At 45.2% G+C, this 17,380-nt stretch overlaps 2 protein-coding genes and 1 long non-coding RNA gene across 5 annotated transcripts in view; 2 read left to right on the top strand and 1 right to left on the bottom strand.

Annotated features, from left to right (window-relative positions):
• The window catches only part of arglu1a (arginine and glutamate rich 1a), a 420,179-nt gene extending 418,666 nt beyond the window's left edge, over positions 1-1,513 (top strand). For all 3 annotated transcript variants that reach the window (XR_015034640.1, XM_085765774.1, XM_085765773.1), the window contains one exon: positions 27-1,513. Coding sequence is in view for 2 of the 3 variants with exons in the window: in XM_085765774.1 (XP_085621900.1) it covers positions 27-191 (165 nt within the window). In the remaining variant the exon portion in view is untranslated. The remainder of the gene's footprint in view (positions 1-26) is intronic.
• Positions 904-1,815, bottom strand: LOC146964681 (uncharacterized). The gene is made up of 2 exons (XR_015034641.1): positions 1,274-1,815; positions 904-1,233 (listed from the first exon to the last, which is right to left on the bottom strand). It is a non-coding gene; the product is annotated as an uncharacterized LOC146964681 (long non-coding RNA).
• A 4,004-nt stretch (positions 1,816-5,819) lies between these two features.
• efnb2a (ephrin-B2a) overlaps positions 5,820-17,380 on the top strand; it is a 29,943-nt gene continuing 18,382 nt past the window's right edge. Inside the window, exons 1-2 of the mRNA XM_085764756.1 lie at positions 5,820-6,754; positions 17,020-17,303. Of these exons, the coding sequence (XP_085620882.1) occupies positions 6,642-6,754; positions 17,020-17,303 (397 nt within the window). The 5' untranslated portion in view covers positions 5,820-6,641. The remainder of the gene's footprint in view (positions 6,755-17,019; positions 17,304-17,380) is intronic.

Here is a 17,380-nt window from a genome sequence, read left to right as displayed (position 1 = left end):
CCTGTCTTGATTCCTCCGCTTTACAGGCCGAAGAGCAGTTGCGAATTGTGGAGGAGCAGAGAAAGATTCACGAGGAACGCATGAAGCTGGAGCAGGACCGTCAGAAGCAGCAGAAGGAGGAGCAGAAAATAATCCTTGGCAAGGGCAAGTCCAGGCCCAAGCTCTCCTTCTCCCTCAAGGCTACTGAATGACACTGCCCCTCCTCTTCGTCCACACGTCTCGCCCTGCCTTCATCCCCACCTTTAAGCTCTCCTCCCTCATCAGCCGACCCCCACCTCTCCTCTTCCTCCGTGGAACGCTCGCTTCGTTTTGGAAGTGCAGAAGGAAGGCCGAGGGAAAAGGGGGTCCAGACCAAACTCGTTGTCCCCGGTGAAGGCTCCCGGTCTTTCTCTGGCCTCGAAGAGGAGGCGGTTGTTTTGCCCTCAAAGGTCCTGACTGCTCCCTCCATCCCTCCTCATCCCGACCGCACAGACGACTCGTTTAGCTTATTATTATTTTTTTTTTTTCCAGGTTTATTTTCATTTTTAGGGAAGTTGAACTTTTTGATGTAGAATGCTATATAACATGTCCTTTTGCCCTGTAAGTCTTAACTCTGGTGTGGCAGTGATCAGCAGCCACATCTGTGCTCTTCTTACACGTCTCTGCAGCCAGCAAAACTACAATAGAACGCCAGTCCCTGATATATAGGAGTATTGTCTAGTGTGTCTAGTTCAGCTTACTGTAAAAGCGCATGTGCAGCCTGGGAGTTGGCATGTGGTTTTCCTGTTCCTTCTTTTTCTTTTTTTGTAATAAAAATTCTTCAAGTGGCCGACGCCGTGGTAACAAATCACAGCCCGGCCTTTAAAAAGCACAGTTAACCTCCCGCTCAGCCGTCAGGGATGCGTCTTCCACCTTAACTTCCTGTGCCCGTTACCTTCTGCTCTGCATTTTTTTTTTTAATCCACACCTTCTTCTTTCTGCTCCATCTGTCCGCCATGTGTATTATTTTTGTAAAATGACATAGCAGCGTATCGTCCCGAGAGGACGCGTAAAGCTTTTTTTTTTTTTTTTTAAGATTTGGAGTTTGTACAGTAATAGTGAACTCAGTCTCAACTCCCAAGCTGCCCATGACCGACCCGACCCACAAAAACCTCCAGGATACATGTCTCGTCTATGATAAAGGTGGCCTGTGGGTAACGGAGGAGAGAGGACATTTCCTGTATGATGTAATGTTATTAGCCTTGCTGTGATGTGCTGACTCCCACTCCCACCCCCTCTCCCCACCCCACCCCACCCCACACCCCACCCCCCTTGCTTCCCAAGTTATGATTGTGTTATGAAATTGATCCACACTTACAAAAACAAAAAAAAACCGACGACAGTCATGGTAAATACTTGAGCTTTGTTTTATCAGACTCTTTGGGAAAAACGGTGAATTGCACGAGAACTCCCAACTATATACTTGATGTTCTGTCCCCCGAGTTTTTGTTGTAGTAAATTAACGTGGCAATGCGCCTCGCTTGGTAAGTCTTGATTCCTAGTGGATGGACAAGTGCAGGTAAGATCAGGTTTGAGGTCAGAGTGTGGTTGTGCAAGTGCAAGTGAATGATCAAGTTGTGTGTGTGCGTGTGTATGTCTGTGTGCGTGTGTGTGCGTTTGTGTGTGCGAAAGACTATGACTGAGGTGGGTATAATAACCTTTTGTTATGTTGTGGGACTTTTGAGTTTGTCATGTAATTTCTCCCCAATTGTCAAGGGACTGAACAGTTGAGTAAATTCATCGAATGCCTACAAACTGCTCTGTGTGTGTCGTCTTCTTCATCTGCTGATCACTCAATAAAAGTGAGGGGATCCATCCCAAAATATTAATAAACTACACACTATCTGTGTGAGTCTGACCTGTGTAATGTTCACTTGTCCTCAGTCATCAGAGTGTCCGCTGCTCCACAGCTGTCACCGTCGCCACAGCAGAGGTTAGGCTCCAACCAGGGCCGTTGTATGGGGGCAAAGGTGATGATGATTCCAGGGGCCCAGCGCCCAGTGGGGCCCCCCCACAAAAACCCAATATGACAATTATTCTGCATAAGACCCTGACTAATACTCATAGTAAATTAGCATCAAAACAAAGTTAATAAAACGTGATAATAGCAATATACGTAGTCTAAGAAAAAAAGTGGAAAAGAAAGGGGGCAGGGGCCCACTTTAGTATTCTTTCAGGGGGCCCAGCATTCCTAGCAACGGCCCTGGCTACAACACAACGATGCCGCTCCTGCACTAACGCAATAACCGCGCACCTCGGTGGCTCACCTGTTAGAACACATGCCAGTCCTCAAAAATACATACTTTCTGCATGTCGCCTTCACTGTCTCCATCGCAGTAGGAAAAAGCAGTGATGGCTGCAGGAAAGATTTGTTTTTTTTAATCTTTAAGTTTTGTATGAATGACCCCACTTTTTTTTTGAGGTTTCTCCTTTTCTCATACTCGCTTGATTCAGTTGGGAATTGAACACAATTCCAAAATGTAGCCTACCACCCTGAAATTACTGCTAATTTGAGAAATGACTTGGTAATTAAACTATATAAAGATTGAGGTGATTGATGATGCACACACCTCATAAACCATGTACTGTTCTCTACATGTAAATACATGGGCTATTTCAGTAATAATAATAAGTATTATAATTATAATAAAATTTGGTCTTATTTTCTATTGGTTTGATCAGTAGCTTGGTGCTGTCGCCCTCTCTTACCGAACACGGCAGACTGACCGTGAACTCACCAAACCCACCTGTACCTCGGCTGTAGCAGTCCGGTCCAGGTCTCCATGAAGGAGCAGCAGCTGGAGCTGTTGAGCAGCGGCAGGTGGATGTGGTCCTCGGGTCCTCGGGTCTGGTTGGAGCCTGGTCCCGCCGCCGCTGCTTTGTTTCAAGAGTGTTAAGACTGGTGTGACAGAGACGGACTGAAACGGTTTCAAGGCGTTCAAACACGGCCTGCTGCTTTGGATCCCAGTCCGCACCACTGCAAACTGGACGGGTTAAGGTGCAAAAAGAATTACCAATTAGAGAACGCCAGTTTAACTCCCTCAGTGTCTGTGTCCCGCAGCTGAACCGTCCGTTCTACCACCAGTCCTCCGTCCGTCACAAACCTAACAGGAGTCCCGCACCCGAGAACTCCGCGGCCCGGCGCAGCGCAGCCCGGGTCTCTCCGGGTCTCTGCGGTCCTGGCTGAGTAAAGAGGATCTGCACTGCGGCCTGTGAGCCGCCTGTCCCCGGCTGCTCGGCTCAGCTCAGTCAGTCTGGAGGAGATATGTGGAAAGTGGCCTCCTTTTTTTTTTTTTTTTTTCCTAGTGGGCTTTTACAAAATAATGTCAATAGCCTCGGTTCCATATAATAAAACAGCCTAGTAGGCTAATAATAATAATAATAATAATAGCATAATAATAGTAGCCTAATAATGTGTCAAAAGCAGAAACGCCACGAAGGCTCTCGGCCTGTTGGAACATGTTTGACTTTTTCACTTGAGGTGAATTATCTCAGGTGAGTAAATCAGGAGAGTTTTGCCGACTTGAGGAACAATAGGCAGCCTACCGTGTTCTCTTGTCTGCATGTGTGTGTCGCTGCAGCCGCTGCACGGCTCGCTGCAGCCTCGGCCAGGAAGGAAGGAAGAGTTTTAAAAATAAAGAAACTGGAGCTGCTGCTTCGCTGTCGTCCACGGTTTTCACTAAAAATTATTTAGGGACACAGTAAAAGTGTACGAGTTAACACGGAGTTGAAATACTACAGACAGTTAAAGACACTTTAAATGACACCGAGCCTGTTAGTAACTAGACCTGCTCTGTTTGCATGGCCGCTTTTCCACATGCAACACACACACATAGCTATACACTCATTTAGAAGGAAAAAAAACTCACTCGAGTTAAGAGTTTTTTCCTCTCTTTAGGTCACTTAATTCATTTGCTTTGTGGTTAAACTATTCAAAGTTGACTTATGTTAATTGTGAGTCTGCAGGCTGGACAGCTTTCATGCAGCTTTAAGTGTGAAAGTTTAGAAGCAGCTACACTGTCAGTTGAAGCTGGTGAATTTGCAGATTTTGATCAATGTTAGACCTATTATGATTATTATTATAACTCTCTCTCTCTCTCTCTCTCTCTCTCTCACACACACACACACACACACACACGCACGCACGCACGCACGCACTTAAAAACACACTGAAAACAGAGTTTACTTAATAGGCTACATGTGGTTATAATGACTGAGAGATTTCCCGCTGGTTTGCAGCCAGTAAAGAGGGTGAAATATTAACTTTATATACATTTTAATATTAAAATATCAAATATTTCGGAAAGCTGGAGACGCGCACGTGCCAGTCTCGTTAAACTAATAATAGCCGTTTAGATTAATTAAATAAATCTAATAGCCTAACCTTGCAGCTGCAATAAACATGTGTGTGGCGGCTCTGTGTATTCCAGGGGAGAGCAGGGAGAGGTGAGGCCGGTGCCGGTGTCACAGCAGCCTGATTATCGGCTGAGCAAACAGCCAGTGTTCCGCGGCGGCTGCCTTCAAAACGCCCTGATCGAATTAAGTCGTTAAATAGTGACAAACTTCACACAATGGAGAAGAGCTGCAATCTACAGCCTGGCAGAGGTGTGTGTGTCTGTGCGTGTGTGTGTGTGTGTGCATGCTCGTTAAATTAGAGGCCACTAACTAAAAATGCAGTGTTTGCAGGAGGTGTCAATGTGTGTCCTTCCAATTAGGCTTTAGAGGAACTTTCCCCAGGTCGTCACCTTTCACCAGTCCAAGGGAGCAACAATACACATCCGACTAATGCTCCTTATAATAATAATTGTAGTGTTATTATTAATAATTATTATAATAATGTTTGAAGTTCATGACGTAAAAAAAAACATCCAGTTTAAAAATTAAAAATCCCAAATACCCTTTTCACCCTTTTCTACAAATTCAAAGTTTAAAATAGAGTGAATTTCCCTTTAAGATGATCTCTAAATTAGTGGAAAAAATCCGTTTAAAATACTATAATACTCTACTTTATTTTTCAGATATTAAAAAACTTAATTTAGTGATGTTGAAGTTGGATTTAGATGTAAAAGTGAAGACTTTTCCAGTGTTTCCAGTGACTCTCTGAGGAGGATTTTCCGCTAGTGGGCGCTCGTGTATTTCGGTAGAACTTGAGCTGCTCTGTATTGCAGTCAATGGAGACACATGCGGCTCTGTGGCTGTGACCCTGATGCAAGTAAACGTTGACTCGTTGTTTTCATCGCGGCTGATCCATACAATCTCTAGACTTTTTTTTTTTGCAGATTTTTTTTATTTATTTGCTTATTTATTCATAATAATAATAATAATAATAATTATTATTGTAAGTATTTTAAAGTGATTTAATGTACAGTCTGTATGTGCAGCTGTTATCACTGATAGTGTTTTTAATCGTAGTGTCACTCTGCTTTATTATCACTTTGTGTATCATCATCACTTCTCATTACAGATATTACAGGTTAATACCATGCATGCATTTCTATTATGTCATTATTAGACATTCTCTCCTGTTATAACGCCATTAATCAACCTGCCGATTAACACAAGTGGGGTTTTCGGCGGCGTGTGTCGTCGCGCTCACCACTAGTCATCGTACTGAACCGGTTGCACCCCCCCACTCCCCCCTCTGCCTCTCTCTCTCTCTCTCTCTCTCCACCCTCCCTCCTCCCTTTGACTGACAGCAGAGCTCCTATTGACTTTCCCGCCGAGGGACCAATCAGCGGCGGCGAGGGGCGGGGCCTGGGCATAACCAACTCCAGCAAATATTCACAGTCGCGGTCCCTTGCAGTTACTTTCCATCCAGGTTTCGGAGCGTCGCGCTGAGGCTTCAGTCTCTCCGTTTCACAGTCTGCGGGCGTCTGGGACGGATGTTGCAGGATCGAGCCGCGGCACTTGTCTCGGGGCCTATATTAGTATGAGAATTTCCATTCCAGCTCCTTTGATTTCTTTCATTTTCATCTTTTTTATCATTTTCTTGATTTTGACCATCCGACCTCATTGTTTTTTACGCCTTTCTCATTTGTCGGCTGCTGTCATCCACAGTTTGTTGCTCACCACCACCACCACCTCCACCACCACCAGCACCAACTGAAAGGGGAATATCTCACCATTCCACCACCAGCCATCACTGTCCTTTTCTCTGCTGCTGCTGCTGCTGCTCTGGATTTTTGGCGTCGGTACTGTTGGACTTAAACGCAGGGGGATTTACATTTGTATTGATTTCTATCTGCAGCCCGGTCCACAGTGGACATCGCCACTTTTTTTTTCTCTCTGAGGGATGTATTACAGCGGGTTGAAGACTGCGCTCCGAGCAGGGGGAGAATATTAACGCACTGTCTGCTCTGCTGAATGAACTACTTGCCGTGCGCCTTTTGGTTTTTGTAGCAGGTCTCTCATCTGGAGATGCTCTGACCGGGGGTTTGTGGTCCGTGCGTGTTCCCTTTCCCCACTGGTTCGGGATATAAAGTGAAAGAAATCGCCGCGGTCAGCCTTTGTTGGAGAGCTTGTCGTCATATTTTTCTCTTTCTTTTTTTTTTTTTTTTTGACGCACCGATTTGGTTCTTGTGAGGCGGATTTTGCAGCCACCCCGGAGGCACAAAGGGTTAACCATGGGGGATTCGATGTGGAGATATTATTTTGGAGTTTTGTTCATTGCCTTCAAAGTGGACTTGTGCCGAGCGCTCATCCTGGAGTCCATCTACTGGAACACAACAAATACCAAGTAAGTGGAACACAAGTCGCGCTGATTAGTGCTGCCTTTTCCCCCCGTGCAGCGCCGTACGCCCTCCGCGCGCGCGTGTGGAGAGACGGGTTTCACATAAGAAAAAAAAAAATCATACAATTGAACGTTTCTTCCACGCAGCCAATGGTTTTTTTTCTCGTGCGTAAAAACGAACGTGAGTTTACACTAGGCAGCTGAGCACACCGAGCAAAAAAAAACAACAAAACAAAACAAAGAGCTCTGGCTGGAAAACATTTGAATGTATTTTCATCTGTGTTTTCCACCGTGCACGGTGGCGATCTGCTGGACGGCCAGGTCTCAGGCTCCGGTCGGAGATCGGTTGGTCATCTCATCTGTTTGGAGACTTTCTCTCAGTGAGCTATAGTCCTAAATAAATAATAATAATATAAATTAAAAACACCCGAAATCAATGATCAGTCTGTTACAGTTGAAGACTGGCCACACAGGATCAGTTAAAGCGTTAAAGCGCACGCATCTTAATAAATAAATAAATGTAATAATCAAACACCTGTCAGGATAAAGAGAATCTACTGGTGAGTTTACAGCCTCGGCTGATCCACGGACTGCTGGTGTGGCGGTGTGGAGGGGGTTTGCGCGCGGCAGACGGCGGCTGGCCGCTCGGCCGTGCGTCCTGGTGCCACTCGGCAGTAAATAACCCGCCTCGGAGCGGAGGCAGCCTGGGAGGGAGGAGAGAGGGAGGGGAGGGGGGGTTAGAGGGGATTCATCTATTATTTGTTGCTTATTGGCATATTTCTGTGCAGTTGGTGAGATATACAGTATGTCTGGCTCTGGTTTGTGCGCGGGGTGGAGGGTGGTTGGGGCTGCTGCTGGTGGTGGTGGGGGGTGAAATTAAATTTCGAAGGTAATTTTACGCGTCGCTTCGTCGGTCAATAATAACTTCGGCTTCCGCGCATTATAATTCATATTAGTAACAGGTCTGAGGAGGAGCAGGCGTTCGGAGCTGTGTTGAGCTCATCAGCAGCCCCCCCCCCCTTCCCCCACCACCCTGTAACATTTATGTCTGCGCAGGGTTGAAATGTGGATGTTATTTATTTATTCATTTCACCCTCCAACATAATGAAGAATAATTAATGAGAGAACTAGATAGAAATAGATCCTGGTTGTGTGTCAACAACATGACGAGGCGGAACGCGGCTTCACCGGGCCTCGTCTGGTCCACCAAGCAGTGTGTGTGTGTGTGTGTGTGTGTGTGTGTGTGTGTGTGTGTGTGGATCAAACTGTTAATTGATAAAATTGGGATTTGTTCAAAAGCGAATAACAGTGTTAGTGGTTGGTGAGAGGAGAACTTTGAACAGAAGTGTCTCCAGTCCCGTTCTGCAGCTCGTCAGGAGCTGGGTGCGTTTGAATTTGAGGTAGCAGGACGTCCCGGGCGGGCGGCGGGGTGAAGCCTATGTAGCCTATATGTGTGTCGTGTGTGTGTGTGTGTGTGTGTGCGTGTGTGTGTGTTTGTGTTTTCTCCCCATTAATGCATGGTGTGACCTGGGTGCGGGGTGAACGGAGAACAAACACGGGCCTTGTTCCTTAACGCTCCTCTCCTGCCTTGTTCTATCTATCCATCACGAGCACCGATCTGAGATCTGAGATAGGCTAATGCAGACCATCCGTTGGCTCCACGGTCCCGCAGGCCGAGAAAAGGCGGTTCGACTCCTTTCTTCAAATAATAATAAAAAGGCCTAGGTCTCTCTCTCTCTCTCCCCGTCTCTCTCCCCCTGGTCGCAGCCCGGCGGGGGGGCGCTGGTCTTTGTGGTGGTTTCGTCACGGCCAAACTCCAAGTCACTCAATAATTCAGCTTTTGGCTCGGTTACAGGCAGAAAGCCCCCTCTCTCTACCTCTCTCTCTCTGTCTCCCTGCTTGTCCTCTCTGGAGAGGACGCTACAATGGAGACATTATGATGGTGATGATCCCAACTGCTGCAGAACCACCACTAAACCTGTGGCGCGCTCGGTGTTGTCAAACGTCTCGATGTATTCTGGCCTGGAGGATAATCTAGTCCGGTCCGGTCCGGTCCGTTCGGCCCTCAGCCTCCTGTGTCTCCTAGAAGGACCGCAGGAGAAAATGTCTTTCGTCCACCGCCGCCTGTTGCCTCCAGTCACCGTGTTACCGTTTGACCCAGAGGAGAGGAGAGCCTCCTGCTACACAAAAACACTCAGAAATGGGTTGAGCAGGAGTGCGTGTGTGTGTGTGTGTGTGTGTGTGTGTGTGTGTGTGTGTGTGTGTGTGTGCAGAGACTCCAGGCTATAGCCCGAACCCTGCAGCGAATATATAGGTTAGATCAAAGGGTGGGTAAACCTTTTGGCTCAGGGGGCCACGGTGAGTTTTAAAATTTGACGGGCCAGTTAGTATCAGATGGAGGGAGAGTGTTTGTAAACTTATATAAATGACATTTAAAAATCATTATCTCAAAGTAAAAGACAAATTACATTCAGTTTCAGTGCATTAAAGCTTATTTTATATCTATTTGGACAATTTTGTAAAAAAAAAAAAAAAAAAGAAAAAAAAAATCCAACGGGCGGATTGATAAACTGAAGTAGTTTGCCCCTCGCCTGCTGTGTGGATGCTCCTCATCCAACAAGTCATTTTGTGCTCCATCCTCCTGGACAGAAATCCTTCTCCACTTTAGAGTCTGTCATTTCATTTGACCAGTCACCTCTGATGTTGGGAAAGAAAAACACACACACACACACACACACACACAAACACACAATGTGTCCACCCTCTAAGTCTAAAAGCTTCAGGCTGCCACAAATGTGGCAGTGCATTCCGCAGAATTAGCTGTGCATGTGCGCATTCTTTGCGTTCTGTCTGGGTGAGGAGTTCAGAGTGGTATCAGTGTGTGCTCAGACACCTCTGTCTCTCTGTGTCTCTGTCTCTCTGTGTCTCCATGTCCCTCAGTCACTGAGTGGGGTTTGTTTAAGAAGCAGAGGGAGAACAATAACTTCATTAAGTCAATTTTTCCACCTTAGGAACATTTGAATACAACAGAGAGCAAATCCATCAGTAGAATATTTCAGCTGTCAGGTCATTAAGTTTTCTGTGAGCCTCAGCCCAAAAATCCAAAACGCTAACTTTTTTTTTTTTTTTTTACCTTCCTGTAGCCGACGCATCATCAGTTACTCCTCCTCGCTCAGAGCAGGAATATTTATTCAGCAGGTCAGCAATATGCTGGACAGACCCGGCCGCTGCTGCGTCTCCGCCACTCCTTTAGTTTGTGTTATAGTCCTCCTCTTTATTCAGAGAAGGATGAATGTTAGAAATGCGAAGGCTCGGGGCCAGTCTCATGTCTTTGTGTGTGCGGGCTGGGGGGAGAGGATAAAGAAATAGCTAGGCACTCTCTCTCTGTCTGTCTCACTCTGTATGTGTGCTCATGAAGTGTGTGTGTGCATCTGTTCAAGAAAAAAAAAAAAAAAAAAAGCAGCCCCCCCCTCCTCCTCTCCACAGAGCCTGTGGCCATGTCAATTAAATGTCATTATTGTTTGGGCCGTACTAGTTTACAGCCCTTATACATGAAACTCCTTAGGATAAAAAAAAAAAGCAGGAGAGAATGACCCCCCTGCTCCCCAACACACACACATAGACAAGTCACATCACCCCACACACACACACACACACACACACCTCCTCCTCCTTGTGGTAATCCATTTTGTAGTAGGGAGGGAGAAACAAAAGCGAGGCCTGCTTTACATGGTTTATGTAAAAGGAGCGCTCCCGCTCCTCCACTGCAGTTCATTAAGAGATTACATAGAAGCCCAAAGGCCCTTTGTGACCGGGCAGTGACGGGGGCACCTCGTGGGTACTTTTGTGAATGTAGGAGTTGGGAGGGGGGGCAGAGAGAGAGGGAGGGAGGTGGGATGGGGCAATGGAGATGTCCATCATGAATGACTGATGAGTCCCGGTGCTGAACGTTGTAACGATGCCGTGCTGCTAATTCTGTCGTTTTTCTGTCTTTCCCTCTGTTTCTTTCTGGAGCTTTTGGGGAGAGGAAAGATTAGCTGCTTCCACTCAGCTGCGTTGAGCAGCACTGCACACCGAGGCCGAGGGGGGAAAAAATGGAAGGAGAGAAAGGAGAAGGGAAAGTGAAGTGAAATCCTGCCATGTTTGGGCAGCGAGAGTTCACACCGGCGGTGGAGAGGAGAGGAGAGGAGGTTGATGTGTGGCTCCTTCCTGATTACTGCCGAGAGAAAAGTGTATGATTAAAATAGTGTAATAAAAGAACAGGGAGCGAAAGAGAATAGGAGGAAAAAAAAGCGAGAGAAGTGAAACAGAGAGGGAGAGAAGAAAGCATCGGGGCCCCTTAGGGCGAGCAGGATAATTATGTCTAGGCCCGCTCACATCCCATAGGCCTGGATTACAGGATGAAAGGTAAGGGCTGAAGGCACGGAGCGCAGCCACAGCCAGAGAGAGGACAAAGAGGGGGATAGGGTGACAGTGAGACGCAGAGACCTCCGTCCCCTCAGCCGACAGAGGGCGAAAGCCACGCAGGACGCCGCCAAGAAGAATGGTGGGATGGATTAACCCTTCCTACGCCCCGGCCCCGGCCCTCGGCCTCTTTTTTTTTGTCCAGCCACCATAATGAATCCTCGCATCGCAGCCGGGGGATTCTGAGTCAAACAGTTGCTTCTTGATCTGCAGTAAATATTCACCCTCCTCCTCCTCCTCCTCACTTCACTTTTCTCATAAGTTCAGGGCCACAGGGAGAGAATGGAGGATTACATTTTGTCCCCCCACCACACACACAGAAATCCAACAATCCAAAGGTTTAAATACAAAGTCTGAGAGAGAGAGAGAGAGAGAGAGAGTAAGGATGAAGGGTCATATAGAGATGTGCAGAGAGTGGAGGATGCTGGGAGAAAAAACAGAGGGAGAGGAAAAACAGGGAGGAAAAAGAACAGACTTTTTTTTTTTTGGCTGTTTTCTTTTACTGGTGACAGATATAGGTCCACAGTCCGTCTCCTCCTTTTCCTTTTTTACTTGGCTTTTTCTAAAAAACAACAACTTTTTTTTTTTTCTTTCTTTTTTTTTTTTTACATTCACTCTCGCTCCCACAACCTAAACGCCTACACGCCAAACCTAAAGGTGAAGGTGTGGAGGTGTGGAGGTCAGAGTACAAGCAGATGTCATGCGTCAGGCTGACTCTGGGTCTGTGTGAGTGGCTGCATCAGCACAGACTGTCAGTCATCTCACTTCCTGTTGCTTTTTAAACATGCCCTCCACCTCAGTCATGCACCTCGCAGGACAAAAACACATCATCTCATTGCCGCACAATTAAATATCAACCAAAGAGCAACCACAACCTCCAGTCATTACTGTGGATCCCTCTGCGCTCGGTGTGTCTGTCTTATTTTGTAACGTTGTGATGTAGATGAGATGAGATGAGAGAGTTCTGGGCTGTGGCTGTTCTCACCTTCCCACCAAACGGCCACGGTTGTGGTTGGAGATGAGGAAGACGAGGGCGGTGTTTGTGTTTACAGTGATCAGAGAGAGGAGGAAGAGCAGTGATGATGTGTGTGTCCTCCTCCTCCTGCTCCCCGTGCTCCTGCCACCTCCTGTGATTGTAAATTCTGCGGGGTTACACTTTTCGACAAGTGTTGCCGCTGTGGGGAAGAACAAATGGTGCATGACACGGCAGAAAAGCGGGGGTGGAAGAGAGAGAGTGCAGCAGCCGGCCCGCCATTCACTGACGTTATTATTTCATTTTATTTAATTTATCTATTATTTATCTATTATCTATTCTTCCAGCTTTCAGCATTCACACGTATTTCCTTCAGGAAATGCATTCTCTAGTTTATTATCTGTTATTTATCTATTATCTATTTTTCTCAGTCTTTGCTTTCTAGTTATGTCTAAAGTATTAAATAAATGGCCATGACAAGCTCTTCCAGCTTAAAAATGATGTTTTATTCAAACCTCACATTTTCAACTCAGCAAATAGTGAATAATTGTTATTTTATTTATATTTAAATGACTTTTGAAAAATGACAAATTGCTGGATTATTAATGAGATCATCGATAAATCTTCTCCTCTTTGCTGTTAATCCAACTAAACGAGCAACATTCCTGCTCCAAAAACACCGACTCGCTGACATTTGTGAGTGGAACAGTCACATGGTTGTTGTTTGAAGCTTTTGAGATCAGCTGCTCATTCTTTGTTTTTCACGTCTACAACGTTGTTAGTAGCCGTGACAGCGAGGCCCGTGTGTGTGTGTGTGTGTGTACAGCTTACAGCTTTGGGTACTTTTATTATTTAGTCACATTTAAAAACCCATATGCTTCACTTTGAAAGACATCTGACCCGTCTGTCCCCACATCCAGACTAAATGACTTGTAGTTTTTCCTCTGAGCGTGGTGAGACAGGCCTCAGCTGTGCGCTCTCACTGTGCCGTCCATTATTTTTAATTCCACATGAACAAAATACATTTACCTGAGCACAGTCCTTGAGTATATATATATATTTTTTTTATCTCTTCTTTATACTTGGAGTGTTCTTTTTTTATTCGAAGCTTCAGGTTTTTCCTCCACATACACTCAGAATACAAATATTTTTGACTCCAATACATTTCAGGTACAAGTGCCCTTTACAGGAAATTTTAGAAATAAAGAGAGTGAAAATATTGTGTCAAACCTCAGCTCTGACTAAAGCGAAAAATAGAAATACAAAAGTTACAGTTGCTCCTTTTGTTGATTCAGGTGTGTTCTTCTACCAGCTTTTTATGCCAGATGCATGTACAATCATGCGTCAGTGATTTGATGTGATAAACTGTATTGTCCCACCCGTAGGGAAATTTGTTGTTGGCTCTACACCCAATAAAATACAGAATGCACGCACATGGTGCAATATGCAAATTTTTTAAAACACATAAATAAACAAAATCAAGTACTCAATACAGAGAGGTGACAGGTCAGTTTCCATTGATTTGAAATTTGGTTTACAACAGTATTGCACATATGACAAAAATAGACATAAATCCAATAAAACATATCGTAAAACATAACACAAAATGCATTAAAACATTCAGAAACTAAATAAGTCATCATGAGTGCAATGAGCTGAGAATAAAATCCTAGAACCCCCCCCCCCCCTCCTCCCCTTTCAGTCCCCCTGCTCCTCAGCCTTTGTGTGACCTTGGTGTTGTGTTCTACCGGGACAGGTGTCTGTTGTTCAGCACACAAGGCAGGGGACGACTCAGTGCAGGACAAACTGACAAGTGTCCCACTCAGCAGTGTCTCACTATTCATCCTCCTCTCAGTCTTTGTGGGTTGTTGTTGTGTTTTTCTCCAGAACTCCTCATATTTGGTCTTAATGAGCCTCCTGGCAGCTCAGAGTCATCCTCACTGCTGTTAGATGTTTTCACTAGTTCTCTACCGTAAATCAGCTGTGTGAAATACAAGTGAGGGTGTGTCGATAAGGTTAACCAACGATAAAAAATAATAAAATACACAGAACGCTTGTGTGTGCATTAGCTGTGTGTTGCTTTTATCATGTTTGACCTCCTGCTGGTGGCCAGATAGCATTGATGCTAGCAGAGCGGCTCTGATGTGGTTGACAGTTTTATCGGAGGTAAACCTGCATCTCTTCACCGTGTGTGTGTGTGTGTGTGTGTACAGTAGGTGTGGACCTGTGCAAAGCAGTTTCATTTACACATTGTGTCTTCAGTCGAGACACTATAGCCAAAAACACTGTTTTTTCATGCACTGATCAATTTTGAGAGTTTAGGCTATTTTTCCTCCTTAACATTTATAAGAAAAGTCAAAAGAAATGGTAGAAAATCCACATTAAGGAGGTTATTTTACTTCATTTTGTCTTTTTCATCAGTAGATTTCTCCTAAATTTACCAAAAGTTAACATGTGACATACTGTGCTGTGCCTGTTGGGCCGTTTTCTCAAAATGAGTTTTTCCTCAGACTCTGAGCCTGAAATCTCCACTTCAGCAGGACTTACAGACACCAAACCTTCTAGTTTTATTCCTGTCTATATTCTGAAGGTTTTTTACAGAGGGATTTGTTGATATATCATTCACAGCCTGATTTATACAACATTTTATCCCTAGAAACATGGCAAAATTAGATTTTTTAGGGCTGGTGACAGTATATTCTCATTTACAGAGTGATAAAAAGAGATATCCAAAATCCCCTCTGTAAAAACTTCTGACTCTAATATGTCCCCAAAAAAAACAGGAATTTTGAAAGGGGCTTTATCTATTGTTCAGATTTTGCCTCTGGAAATGTCTGCAAATTAGTGCATATTTCATCAGATATTGCCTCCTTTACATATTTAAACATAAAATTTGACAAAACGTGTAATACAAGAAATATTTGTCTTAATGTAAGTGATAAACTTGGGAAGTTTCATGGTGATATCTGTTAGTTTTTTCCCCCCCTATTCACCTGTAGTGTCTCCCCTTAAATACAGTACACACATTATTGTATTTTTTCCTACTGTTATAATGCAGACACTGCATGTCCAGGAAGATGTCCATCCTGTCCTGTCCTGTCTTGTCCTGTACTGGCCACCACCACCACCACCACGCATGTACACAGATATTCAAAAAGCACACTAATAAATGCATGGTTTCACCCCTACACATGAGAGAACACACACACACACACACACACAAGGTCAATGCATACATACATACAGCTCCACAGTATTAGTGAGGAAGTGAAGTCCCTGAGGCTTTTCTAAGGACCGTTCCTCTCTGTGCTCCACCGTCCTCCCCTCCGTCATACACACAGATGATAATATGAAGCCAGATGGTGCCACAATGCATAGACATACATCTCTCTCTCCCTCTGTCCCTCTGTGTCCGTCACTGGACACACTGTACCACTGCTGAGTGTGTCCCCAGGGGGCAGAGAAAATATTTGCTCGGCCTAGTTAGTAGCTTTGTGTGCGCACGTCGTATATGTGTCTTTGCGTGCGTGCGACTCGTGCACAGGATCAGGCCTGTAGCGAAGAAGATGATGCACCCTAGAAAAACAACCTGTCTGTGTCCGTGTGGAAGACAAAGAGGAACTGTGGCAGTCAGATGTGTCGAGGAAAAAGACGACAGAGCTAAAGAAATAAAACCTTAACAGTAAAAATAAAGCTACGTCTTTATTTCCTGCTCTGTGTTAATTGTGAACGTGTCTGTGCCTTGTCAGTGGTCTCCTGTGTTGTGTGGAGGCTCCCTGCCACCCTGCCTGCCTGCCTGCCGTGGCTCTGGCTTTGTAGTTACCAAAAAAAAAAAAAGACCAAAAACAAAAGCCTGGAGCCGGGTGCTCGCTCCTCGCCAAGAGAGCAGGCGACGGTCGGGTTTTCTGTCTCATTGCTTTTCAAATGAGCGTCTCCTCTCCTGTGTGCGTTCTTGGAGGGAAAGAGGTCAAAGTTCACCTGAGATCCAGAGCTGGCTCGCACTCACAGACCTATTTACAGTTTCTACTGGAGCAGAGACTGGCAGCTTCATCTGCAGGAGCTAACTCATTCATTAACACTTAATGAAGTCTTTTTATACAGAATCTATCTATCTATCTATCTATCTATCTATCTATCTATCTATCTATCTATCTATCTATCTATCTATCTATCTATCTATCTATCTATCTATCTATCTATCTATCTATCTATCTATCTATCTATCTATCTATCTATCTATCTATCTGTGCTCTTGTCAGTTCTCTAAAATTTCAAAATGCGTTCAAGTGTATAGGGCAAATTCATGTAGCAGCTATGTACAAGGTTTCACCTCTAACTCTTTGTGTGCAACCACAGGAACGCTGCAGGGTTCTCATCACTAGAGACTAAATGGCAACATTATTTTACTATTGAGAAGAATTTAGGGAAATTCAACAACTCTCCCAGACAAACCCCTCCAGGCTCTCTGGTTATGTGTGTGTATGTGTGTGTGTGTGTGTGTGTGTGTGTGTGTGTGCTGATGTTCCTGTTGTTGTGAATGAAACAATCTTGTCTTTTATTGACGGTTTTCGACACCGGTTCTCATTATTAAAATGATTAGGCTACTTGGCCTCCTGGAAACCTGTCTGATAAGTTTTGCAGCGGTTGTTTCCATACGTTCATTATGTCCACTATGACCACAAATTTTGTAAATTTCAGATTTATTCCCATATATTCCCGACGGAGTTTCCAACTTTGAAAATTCCTGGAATTTTGCAACCCTATTAGCACATAAATGATTCTCTTGTGTGATGTAGAGGCTCATCAGTTTCTTCTGTCTGTCGTCTCCTGCCAGATTCGTGCCGGGCCAGGGCGTGGTGCTGTACCCTCAGATCGGGGACAAGTTGGACATTGTATGTCCTCGCGTGGACGGCGGGGTGAGCGATGGCGTGGAGTATTACAAGGTGTACATGGTACCCAGGGAGCAGCTGGAGAGCTGCACCATCACCAAGGCCGACACGCCGCTGCTCAACTGCGTGAAGCCCGACCAGGACGTCAAGTTCACCCTCAAGTTTCAGGAGTTCAGCCCCAACCTGTGGGGCCTGGAGTTCTTCAAGGGGAAGGACTACTACATCATCTGTGAGTACTTGTCCGCTCCATCCCTCAAGGGATAATAAATGAAGGGGCTGTGCATAATTTAAAGGGGTGAAAACAGC

Source organism: Trachurus japonicus, chromosome 21 (assembly GCF_045865225.1).
Source record: "Trachurus japonicus isolate A0001 chromosome 21, Traja_1.0".
Taxonomy (NCBI): Eukaryota; Metazoa; Chordata; class Actinopteri; order Carangiformes; family Carangidae; genus Trachurus; species Trachurus japonicus.
Note: the sequence above shows the minus strand (reverse complement) of the source record. Positions and strands in the feature narration are given on the sequence as shown.